Source organism: Chlorocebus sabaeus, chromosome 8 (assembly GCF_047675955.1).
Source record: "Chlorocebus sabaeus isolate Y175 chromosome 8, mChlSab1.0.hap1, whole genome shotgun sequence".
Taxonomy (NCBI): Eukaryota; Metazoa; Chordata; class Mammalia; order Primates; family Cercopithecidae; genus Chlorocebus; species Chlorocebus sabaeus.
Window position 1 is genome coordinate 116,278,848 of NC_132911.1, and position 12,706 is coordinate 116,291,553.

The 12,706-nt window shown below is 32.7% G+C and overlaps 1 protein-coding gene across 2 annotated transcripts in view; it reads right to left on the reverse strand.

Annotated features, from left to right (window-relative positions):
- The window catches only part of CSMD3 (CUB and Sushi multiple domains 3), a 1,272,067-nt gene that overhangs the window by 375,246 nt on the left and 884,115 nt on the right, over positions 1 to 12,706 (reverse strand). For both annotated transcript variants that reach the window (XM_008001392.3, XM_008001388.3), the window contains one exon: positions 1,492 to 1,661. In XM_008001392.3, the coding sequence (XP_007999583.2) occupies positions 1,492 to 1,661 (170 nt within the window). The remainder of the gene's footprint in view (positions 1 to 1,491; positions 1,662 to 12,706) is intronic.

A 12,706-nucleotide genomic window follows, 5' to 3' on the forward strand; every position in this document is an offset into this window, starting at 1 on the left:
CAACACATGTTTATTATTGTTGCTTGTGCAATAGTAGTAGCTAGACTAGCTCACAGATCTTATCTATACATTGATACATTTCCCCACATAATTTGCTTGAAAATAAAAAGCACTGCCTCAGTTCTATATACAAGCAACCTATTAATCTCAATGTTGACTCCAATTGAACAAACATAATTTATTTTAACAGAAACATCCAAACAATGAACTAGGGGTGGAAGAGTTTTACGTAGTGAATTTCGTTGCCAGTTGGGGAAAAATGTAGAAAATAGGAATACATATATTTATCCTAAATTAATATTGAAATTGTATACATCTAGATACATTGTGAGAAATTTTCCCCAAAGCCTATACAAATCTTACAAGTATATAGTGTTATTGTGTTAGAGAGCCATCAATTATCATGAAATAATATTTTTTTAAAAATGAAACTAACCAATAACGTTAAAATCGTTAATTTAAAAAAAAAATTCTCCTGCTGCAGCCAATTTGGAATTCCATTTTTTTTTTCTTTCAAGATTTGTGAAAACAGAAGTATAATGAATTTTTCACCTGGCTTAAGAAAATCTTAACGATTAGAAAAACAAAGTTATATAATTATTTTTAAAATATTTAAATGTGACTTTTAGAAGTGTTTAATTTTACTCTAATGATAAATATAAATCATATTTATCAAAATATTTATATTGAAAATATAAATCAGCAACTATGAAAATATTTATTTGCCAAAATGTTATCTTTTTAGAAAAGTAGACATTTGATTATTTCAAAATGTTTAAATAATGTTTATACCAATAGTTATTATCAACAAAGTACATTTTTTCTTAATTTATAGACATTGACTTGTTAGGTTTATATATTCATAAAAAGTATCCATAGTCATAAATGCAAAAGATTCTTCATATATTAACAAAAATAAATAAGTTACATCATAAACAATATAATATAAATAGAAATAAATCACTATTATATTTCTTAAAGAAATGACCATCGAATGACCATCAAAAAGCAAGTTGTTTTTTTCCAGAAATAAGATTTTAAAAATTATGATTTATGGGAACAGAGAAAGTAGACAACAAGGTGAATAATGAATTGCTTTACCTTTTAAGTGTTTAAACATTAACAAAAATAAGACAAAGAAACATATTGTATGATGGTCATTTGATGATTTTTATATATGATACTTATTAGGCAAGATATTTGGCATTAAAGTTTTCTTATTTTGGTATTATTAAAATATTAAAATTCATGTATCATAAAATAAAAAATTACCTTTTATTATAAATAAAAATTGGAAACAAAGCATACTATTTTAATGGCAACAATAATAGAAAATGAGAATTATTATATAATTTGACTGCATAAAAGGCAGAATCAACTCACAGTTAATACTATATACATTCACACATATATAGGCATATATATTTATCTACTGGTGTATATTTAATGGCTAAAAATGATCAAAATATAAGTATGTCTGAGTTCACCTACCTTAAGAACATCTCCTTGTGCTAAATGAAATGTTCTGGCTGAAATATTGATTCCCTTGCCTGCTTGAACCTGAATACTATAAATGCATTCATGGTTGTTTTCATAGTTGAGCGGATAATTTGGAGACAGCAAAATTCCTTCATTATTTGTTGCAGATGCACCACATTCAGCTGCAGGTAAAACAGAATATTGAAGTATAGTTTAATAGATAGCAGTATCATTTTCAAGCAATGTCATGTATGGAAGTGTAATGCATTTTATTTTACCTAAAGTTTAGCAGAAAAATAACATATAGAATGACTTTATGTTGTAAATGATTAATTCCATCCTCAAATAATATATGGGAGGGAGAGACTACAGCTCATGGAGAGGACAATTGTGTACAAATGAAAATATACAACAGTTGTAGCAATTTTCCCCCTGGATTAAAAGATAGCATAGGAAAGGATGAGAGCACAATTTTAAGAATGTATTTTGCATTTGTAGATTTCTGATAAATTAATACATTTAAATTTATAATTTAGCTCCTTTAAATGAAAGGGACATATATTAATTTTGGTTTTGAATAATTCTAACTTGATCTTTTAAAACATTTGTACCTTTTTAATTAATTTGACCCTTCTTTTTTCTCCTAGTACTCAGTATTCCACTGATACAAGAATTTCAATAATAAAAAGGGAATCAAATATTACATTATCTTTGAAAACTGATATAATAATTAAACCCCCCTGGTAATAATAGTTAACCAATAATTGTAACAAATTGGGCATCTTTGGAAATTATATCACCTTTCTCAGTATAGAAAATTAGACTACATGAAGGCATTCTCATAATAGATAAAATGGTTTTGCTAAACCTTCAGGACTAATTTTGCAAAATTTGAGGAACTGTCTAAACATTTAGGAAAATGTGAGAATTTCTCAACAAATTTAGCTCAAATTTAATTTTAATGTATTTCAACATAAAAAGCTTGTGGCAGTATTGAAAAAACAAACAATAAGTTCTTAAAAGTCTTAAATATTTTTCAGAAATTCAATAAACTCAGCTTTCTATCTTAATCTAATAACTTCATGTTACCAAACCATAGGGCAAAAATATTTACATTTTCAAATATTTAACTGAAAAGGAAAAAAAAAAAAAAAGCAAGTTGTTTTTTTCCAGAAATAAGATTTTAAAAAGAATGATTTATGGGAACAGTCAGAGAAAGTAGACAACAAGGTGAATAATGAATTGCTTTACCTTTTAAATGTTTAAACATTAACAAAAATAAGACAAAAGAAACAAAAGCCTATTGAAATAAAAATGATCAAGAAGAAGCAGTCAGTATAATATCAACACTGTGTGAAATAATAATAAAAATTAATGGTGTAATACTAACAGACAGTATTACACAATAAAAGGTTCCGCTAAATTCCTTTTAAAGAAAAAAAAAAAATCAAACTTCCAATACTGATTTAAATTCTTTTAATGTTACTTAAACATGTTCAAAAAATAGATACGTCTTTATGCTTTTAGCTGCGTACAATTATAATACCAAACCAGTTTACAAATACAGGAACAAAATGACAAAAACAATAAAATAAAAAATAGCAACATGTATCCAATGAGGCATAAGGTTTTGTTTTCCTAAAATTAAATCGCCTTTGGCAATGTGGATCATGTAACAGCTGCTGGAGTGTAGGCTTTTGGAGTTTGCTACACCTTTAATTACTCTATGCTGTGTAACAACTTGATTCTCCCTCATATTATGCCTCTGTGAACTGCTGAGAAACTTTCATCTGCATAGTGCAAGAGAATGCCAGGCATCTGTCACTTAGTGGAAATCATTTACATTTTATTTCTACTTTATTTCTTTCTACTAGCTTTTTGGAATATAAGTATGTTTGTGGGGGCATGAAGACAAATGTAATCTGGATTACACAGGTGATCTAAAATGCACATATATTTTTGTCAATTAGATTATTTAGAAGGAAATGCTAATTATTTTAAATTATTTTACAGAGTCATGAAGTTTTGAAAATATAAATGGTTTTAGTTCTTGTCTGTAATAAGTTGACACAATATTTTTCAATTGCACATCTAATCTTGCACTTTCTGATTAAAATATACTGATGATTAGCAAGTCAAAATCCAGAGAATGTCATACAAGGTCATTTACAAAGTGATCCCAGTGTGCCTGTTCAGCTATTACCTAGCCTTCTCTGCCATGGACCTTGCGATTTAGCTACGCTGAGCTACTACTGGCCCTTGGCCACAGTCTCACACTCTGAGCCTTTGAACATGCTATTTTCCCGCATATGAACACCACCTCTGGTCCCAAGAGATGTGAATAAAGAAAATTACGGCCCATGAGGAAATTACTTGATATGGAATTAAACTGTTATGGTTCTTTTCAGTAACAGGTGGCTGTGATGGTAAATGAAATTGAAAAAAGCAACACTACATTAAAATATCACAGATAATTCTCAAGAATAATAGTTGTGGTTCCATGCTTATGAATGCCCAGCAAAAATATCATAACTTCAAATTTTTCATTATATATAACATGACTAGCACAGCAAGTTTTCATAAAGCTTATTTAAACTGAGAAGATAAGTATTTGCAAACCGTGACTGAATATTCTTAAGATATGTTAAAATTGAGAAAAGGAACTAGCAGCAGAACAGCTGACTACAAGAGAGAAGCATGGTTAGTTGATACAAGGAAGACAAGCGCATATATGAAAACGTCAATTACATGAGAAAGAGGAATTTGAGTAAAGCAAATCGTAAAGATCCAACCGGTAAAGGCAAGTTGAAAAAGTTATCTCTCAGCCATAGTGACATTTATGGAGAGTATACCGCTATCACGAAATAATCACAAATGTATGACTCAGAAGATTGTGTCAATGTTAATGTTTTCAGTCAGGTGCTATAAGGAATAGCATATGTAAAAAATGTGTTACAATAAAAAAACTACAAGGTCACTGTAATATAAATAATTTATTTACTTAGTTGAGAATGTACTGAAAGACATTTGAAGTCGCTAGAGACACATGATAGAATGCTCTGATTTGGAAAAAACAAATCAATAGGTTGATTCCATAGATATTTATGAAATATTTATTATGTACTGGGTGGTGAGGGGAATAGTTGAAGCTCTTATGGGACTTACTTTCCAGTGGAAAAGATGGATGTTTATTATACAATCACTCAAATAAAAGTATAGTATGTGAAAGCATTAACTGAGAGCCCTGACCTGTCCTGAATAACTAGGAAAGACGCTCTGAAGTACTGCAACTTGAAAATGGATGAGTAAATTAAGGGTGAAGGGAGAAGGCAAGTGGGGGAAAAGAATATTCCAAACAAAAGAAACATATCTAAAAACATTACTGGAGGGGGTGGGAGACAGAGAAGATAATGACAGGTTCTAGGAACTGAAAGACCTGATGTGAAAAAGCTTTCTTTGTGCAAGGTTGATCTAGAAGTAGATCTCTGAGGATGTTTATCCGGTGTGATAGGAGAAGAAATGTTCTTTCTTAGGTGTGTATGAATGGAGAAGTCATTAGGTGTGAGCTGCTTGTTCTTGTGATGGAGAACTACTTTTGTCTTTAAGGCTTGGAATGTTGGTTGCAGAATTTGAAGAGCAAAAAAGGAGACTGAATGAGCTACATTTGTAAAATTGTTTGAGATTTTGGGTCAGGAAACCACTGCTTCAGAGTTTAGGGGTTGTAATGTTTTCTGGAGGTGAAGTAAGCACACTTCTTCCTACATTAACATAAGCCCAGGACATTGTTTCTCTCATGTCTTGGTCTAGAGTGAGTTTTATGTTCTTGATAACTGATGCCACTAACTGATAAAGCCTATGTTTGATAATAAGGATTTCTTACAAAATAATCAGTGTAAAACTAGGTAGTAATGTTTCGTCTCTCTAATTTGAACTATCTTTAAATCATAAAAATTAGTAATATGAAAACATTACATAATTTAGCAGTGTTAAGAAAATATTTTTGGAGAATGAGTACTTACTGTTCTTTGTAGCATATAAATATTTTCTGTGCAATTTCCAGTGTACACATTGTATATGACGACTTTTCTGAAAAGCAAATCCTATTCACATAAAATACCTTTTCATTTAAATGTACAGGTTAAGATATCTATTTGAGTTACCAATATGAAACTCTTTGCTGAATATGAAAATAATATGTTGATAAATGTGACTTTAGTTGGATTGGAGTGGGAAAGATGTGCACTGATATCTGATGATAAGAATCATTGATACAGTGAAGAATTCACTAGAGCAGGGATACCCATTGAATTTCAATATTTTCATACTAACTGAAAAACAGACAAGCCATGCATCATTAATCTCCATTACTTGGATAAGAACATCTGGTAGCATCTATTGTGTACATACAGTCATATATGTTTAGATAAACTGGTAAAATGCTTTTCAGCAATTTGACTGGAAATCTGAAAAATGTCTAGATCAGGAAAGTTCACAGTTACTTTTTAAAAAATTTGCATTACAATTGAGTCTCTTTATTTTCAAACTGTTTTGTGAAAGCAGGCAAAATATACTTGATTTAGATTGTTCAAAAAACTTGCAATTTTTTTTTTTTTTTTTTTTTTTTTTTTGAGATGGAGTCTGGCTCTGTCGCCCAGGCTGGAGTGCAGTGGCCGGATCTCAGCTCACTAGCTCACTGCAAGCTCCGCCTCCCGGGTTTACGTCATTCTCCTGCCTCAGCCTCCCAAGTAGCTGGGACTACAGGCGCCCGCCACCTCGCCCTGCTAGTTTTTTGTACTTTTTAGTAGAGACGGGGTTTCACCGTGTTAGCCAGGATGGTCTCGATCTCCTGACCTCGTGATCCACCCATCTCGGCCTCCCAAAGTGCTGGGATTACAGGCTTGAGCCACCGCGCCCGGCAATGTTTTTAAACATAAACATATGGTATGCAAGTCAAATAAGGAGTATCATTAAGCAGAAATATATTTTTTCCATATGTTTAATTATTACCAGAAGAAAAATAATGATAATACATGATTTTGCTCACAGAGGATCATATGAGGATCAAATCCAAATCAATCATTTCTTTTTTGCATGAGAATTCAGGTTTTTTTCATTTTTATAAGCTAGTTGAACCCATTATATTCCAAATATAATTTAGATTTTATTTCATTAAGTTAGGACATCATTGATGATAAAAGGCACTGTTATGTGTCTCTAAAAAAGCAAAAATGCTGCCAATACACTATAATAGTCATTGATTGTCAGATACATACATATTTCACAGACATTAGTTTTTTAAAATGGGACATCTAAAAATTGTGAAATATGGTAAAATGTGTTATTAAGTTTTTTTTTTTTTTTTGGGAACACTTCTAAGATGCCTTCTCAACTTGGAAGTATTAATAACACTTCGCTCTTCAGAAATTTTTAGTCAAAAATATTTTATTTTCTTAAATACGTATTTTAATAATACTTGGATTTTCAGAAGTGGATAGAAATTGTGGGGTAGGGCCGGGCGCTGGTGGCTCACGCCTGTAATCCCTGCACTTTGGGAGGCTGAGGCGGGCGGATCACGAGGTCAGGAGATCGAGACCATCCTGGCTAACACGGTGAAACCCCGTCTCTACTAAAATACAAAAAATTAGCCGGGCACGGTGGCGGGCGCCTGTAGTCCCAGCTACTCGGGAGGCTGAGGCAGGAGAATGGCACGAACCCGGGAGCGGAGCTTGCAGTGAGCCGAGATGGTGCCACTGCACTCCAGCCTGGGCGACAGAGTGAAGACTCTGCCTCAAAAAAAAAAAAAAAAAAAAAGAAATTGTGGGGTAGAAAGATACATTAATTTCCTTATGCCCCTACTGAGAATATGAGAATCCATTAGTATTACTTGCATACGGTCTTATTTTTTCTTTCTTTTGTTCTTCGTAGGCAATAATAGTACTTAACTGGCTTTCTCCTTTTAGCCTCTCTAAATATATGTATGTATCCATGTGCAAACTAATGCTACTTAAAGTTATTTATAAATCAAGAGTTTAAACATTTTTTTTGAAAAATTTCAAAAAAGTTTCATAGTTACTTTTTTCCCTTAAACATTTGTTTTTAATGCATTTTCTATAATCATTTTTTACCGTGTAGAATTATATTTTCGTGTGTGAATTGCAGTCATAATTGAAACACTTAAATTCAAAACTTTTTAAAATAAATTATATCATTTTCTTTAAAAAATATTGACTATTTCCTATAATCTGACATTGTCTTTTCATCTTTTCTTCTTTCCATGAACAGGTATTGAAGGTCTACCATGCTGAGTTATTTATTAAAAATAATGTTCTTAATAAAAATAACTGTGGATATGCCTGATACTGTATTAGGTCTTGGGGATAGGTCCTCGTCCTCATGTGATATGTACTCCAAAAGAGAGGCACACATGGAAACTGGTACATGCACTAACATGTAGTCTCTAGTATGATACAAGTTCATGTAATAGGCTGAAATGGCAAAAATGAAGAAGTAGTACATTTTAAAGGAGCCACAAGAGAATTACATTAAGGCAGATTTCATGACTGTGTTATTCTTGATTTGAGTAAGAAATGTGGTTCCAAAGGTAATCAAAATGTATGAAGAAGGGATTCCAGGCAGAGTGAAATACTTGAATGAAAGTATAAATAGGCAAACCAAATTGACATTAGTTAGAAGAACTAGTAATTCATACACCATCCTAAGACATTTGGACTTTATCCTGTAGGCAATGGAGATTCATAGAAGAGTTTTAAAAAGAGAAAAACATGACCAACTTTGAGAAATCCACTAGGGCAGCTCTATGAGGAATGAATTGTAGTCTTGGGTTACAAGAGGGTGAACATCTTAGAGAAGATTATTGTAGTGTTACAGACAGAAGATGAGAGCTCCAGCTATGGAGGAAGAGGAGATGCCAAAGTAAAAGTTATAGAACTTGGAGACAAGTTCGGTGTCGGGGCATGAAAGAAAGGGAAAGGTAAAGAAGACAAGCAGTGGCTTTGATTATAATGCTGATGAATGTATTTTTGCACAAGATAAATTTGGTATGCCTGTTGGATGTCAAGTAAAGTACACCAAGCAGCTAGGCATATTTGTACCCATGGGGTTGGTTTTTTAAAGCCACAGACAGAAAGGTTTATCCAGAGAATACACACACACACACACACACACACACACACACACACACACATTGAGAAGAGAAGCAAACTAAGACAAAGGTACACTCAGCAAGAGAATTTAACAGGTAGACAAAAGGGACATTCAAAGAAGGTGATATCATGGAATAGTAAAGAGAGGACAGTTTTAAGAAAATAATTGCCATCAGTGTTAAATCAGAGTTTAACTAAAATGAAAACTGAGAGTACATTGACTTGGGCAATTAAGAGGTTGAGAAGACAGGAACTATGATATTTTCTGTAAAGGGGTCAGAGGTGATACAGGTTTGAAGGAAGGGTTTTTTTGTTTTTTGATGTTTTTGTCTTTGGTTTTGTTTTATTTTGTGGTTAGTTTTGAAATAAAAATATCTCAGAACGTTTATATTTTAAGCGAAAGGAATAGTACAGAGGAGGAGGGTGACTGGGGTTTTAAAATGCTATCTCTGAGTCAGAATACCCAAAAATCTAATAACTTAAAACTAGGCTAAGAAACCACTTGAAAAAAATCTATGTGATTTTTAAATATAATAACTTAAGACATGGATTTAAATTCCATGTACACTATAATTACTACTATAGAACACCATATATATAATAAAAAATGCTTCAAAAATAACAACAAATTCTATGGTAGTTTTCAAATAAATGGCTCTTTATTTAAAATTCAATGAAAAAATACAAACATTGTGCTCAAAATAGATTGCTTTGTTTTCATTATTTTTTGAACACTGCATATTGGGCCAAGATTATTATCAATTTATAATGACAAGACCTTTAGAGCGTAGACCTTTGACTATCTCATTTAACTCAACTGGTAAGAATGGTATTGCAATAATTATGCCTATGTCAAAAATGTTTCTATATAAATATTCCTTCCTCTTTAAAATAATTTTATACATTTTTGTGATGCAAAGAGAAGGCAATCCTTTATGCAGCAGTATTGTTTTCATGTATTTTAGTCAAACGGTCAAACCAAATTGTAGTGTTGAGTATCCTGAGAGTGAGGAAACATGTCATAATATATCTTATATCCCATGATTCTTATATACTTGTCTAGAGCCGTGAAAATCCAATAAATACTGATAATTCAATAACAAGGAGGTAGGAATACTAAGAAAAAGAGATTCATTATTCTTGGAAGTGTGAGAGGTAGTAATTGCTGAAAACAAAAACAAAATATACTTCCTTTATCTAATAGATTATCTTTTATCTAGTATGGATTTTTTATTAATAGATTTATTTTATTTCTCTGCATACTATGTGCATACCTTATCTCAAGGTGAGATGAGCAATAGCAATAGCTAATAGTAGCTGTTACGTGCTTACTATTCTAAATTCTTTAAATACACTTCTCAATGAAGTAAACTTGTGTTTCAGAAGATAAATTTGAAGATGTGAGTGGTGGAATAAGGTACCCAAGATCACAAAATGGGTGAACATTAAACACAGATGGGTCTGTCTCCAGATCCAAGACACTTAACCCCTACATGATATTTCCACTCAGAGGCAAATAAGATAGAACCATACAATTAAGGAAGTTCACTTTCTCAAGGACTATAGGAATTTCTATAAATCACTATGCTACAAAGCAAAAGGTGCAAGAAAGTAAGAGATAACGTTTACAGGTTTAAGGAGAGAGACATTGCTTCTGATGAAAAAGTCAGAGAATGCTTTATCAAGAAGGTAGCATTTTGGCTGCACTTTGAAGAATACGTAGAATTTTGATTGGCTGAGAAGAGAAAAGGCAGATTCAGGGGAAAGAAGACAATTCAATTTAAACATATCAATTTTCCTGGTATTGGGGAAAAAGGAAAAAGCAGGAGTAACTGTTAGTTTTACTTAGTTTAATTAATATTTTTATATAGTGTCCCTTCTAATTTCATAACTGCCTTGGCGCCATGGAAATATGCTCTCTGCAATGAGTTAATTAAATACTTAAAATTATACTTAATCTTAAACTATAGGTATTAGGAATGTTAAAAACAGTTTTTCTATTTATAGATTGAGACACAAGTTTCAGGTTAAGCATAATCTTAATAAATTTCTCTAGTGGGGCAGGGGAAAAAGAAGCCAACGGGAGCGGACAGTTTCCTGTGCATTTTCTTCTATTACTTTAGAGTGGTCACTGTCTATATAATAATTTTTAATGAAAAGATAAGGAAGCAAATAAGCCAAGCATTCTTAAATATTAGGCTGCTTTTTGTATTACTGGCAGACCCCCAATATCTAATTCAATCCAATGTTATAGCAAACAAAATTTTAAAAGATATTTTTCAGCACATTTAAAGAGAAGTTTATAATATAATCAGCCCTTGAACAAATCAAGGGTTAAGGGATTGACTCTCCATGCTTTGCAAATTTGTCACCTGTAATCCCAGCACTTTGGGAGGCCGAGGCGGGTGGACCGCCTGTGGTCAGGAGTTTGAGATCAATGTGGCCAGCATAGTGAAAACCCATCTCTACTAAAAACACAAAAATGAGCTGGGCATGGTGGCGAGTGCCTGTAATCCCAGCTACTTGGGAGGATGAGGTAGGAGAATCGTTTGAACCCAGGAGGCAGAGGTTGCAGTGAGCCAAGATAGCGCCATTGCATTCCAGCCTGGGCAACAAGAGTGAAACTCCATCTCAAAAAAAGAAAAGAAAATTTGTGTCTAACTTTTGACTCTCCCAAAACTTAACTCCTAATAGCCTACTGTTGACCCACAGCATCACTGATAACATGGTCAATTAACATATATTTAGTATGTTATATGTATTATATACTATATTCTTACAATAAAGTAAGCTAGAGCAAAAATATTATCAAGAAAATATATTTATAGTACTGCATTTATTGATACTGTAAGTTTATGTTATCAGCTTACAGGGTGAATCAAATGTCTGAAATGCTAGGCAATCACAGCTGCAGACATCAATCTATGGTACATATCAAGCAATTCACATTTTTTGCTGGTGAGCTGGGGAGAGAGACAAAGTCTTGCTCTGTCGTCTAGGCTGGAATGCAGTGGCACTATCTTTGCTCATGCCTTACTCTCCCCAGTAGCTGGGACTACAGGTGCGTGCCACCATGGCAGGTTAATTTTTGTGTTTTTAGTAATAAAGGGCTTTTACCATGTTGGCCAGGTTGGTCTCAAACTCTTGGCCTCAAGTGAAACACCCACCTCGCCCTCTCAAAGTTTTGGGATTACAGACGTCAGCCACTGCACCCAGCCCAATTCACGTCTTTCTTGTAATATCGTGACATTTTTCTGCTTCCTGGGAGTACTTCCAGCATTGCTAGTGTCACTTCATATCCATGGCATTATTCAGTTTATGGTATTGCATTAAACAACAACAACAACAAAAACAAAAACTTATAACTTACACAAATCACATTTTACTGCACTATGCAGCGTACTGGAGAGCAAAATTGCTCATGTGGAGATGACTGACACCACATGGTACTTTAAGCAAATACTTGCAACACTTGGGCTCACCATAATAGCATAAAGAAGTGGCTAAGAAATTATTACTGTAATACAGTATGTACCATAGTTAATTTTATGCAGTTGTGACTTTATATGGCATCTTTATATTTATTTACATTCCTTTCCACTGCAAATGGTGCCATGTAAGTGTTTGTGTGGGTAAGTTTGGAAAAATGTTAACTTTTTATAATAGATTCGTACACATTTTATGGTAGCAACTGATAAAATAGACTGATGTCTACCTATATTTTATGCATTCATGGCATATCTGTGTTTTTCTCTCTTTTTTTAGGTTAGGTTAGGTGTATTTTTTTTTTTTTTTTTTTTGGTTCATCTGTGAGTTTTTTCAAATTGTCACAAATCTCCAAAAAGTTTTCTAATATATTTATCAGAGAAAAATTGCATATAAGTGGACCTGAATTGTTCAAATTGTATTGTTCAAGTGTCAACTGTATGATGAATGTGTAAGGAATATATTAGGTAAGTTAAGACATTGGTAACAAACAAACAGAAATCAAATAAAACCAGGTTAGAAGTTACCTTATGAGAAATAAAATCTTCATTAAGTCACTTAAGCTGAATATTGATTCA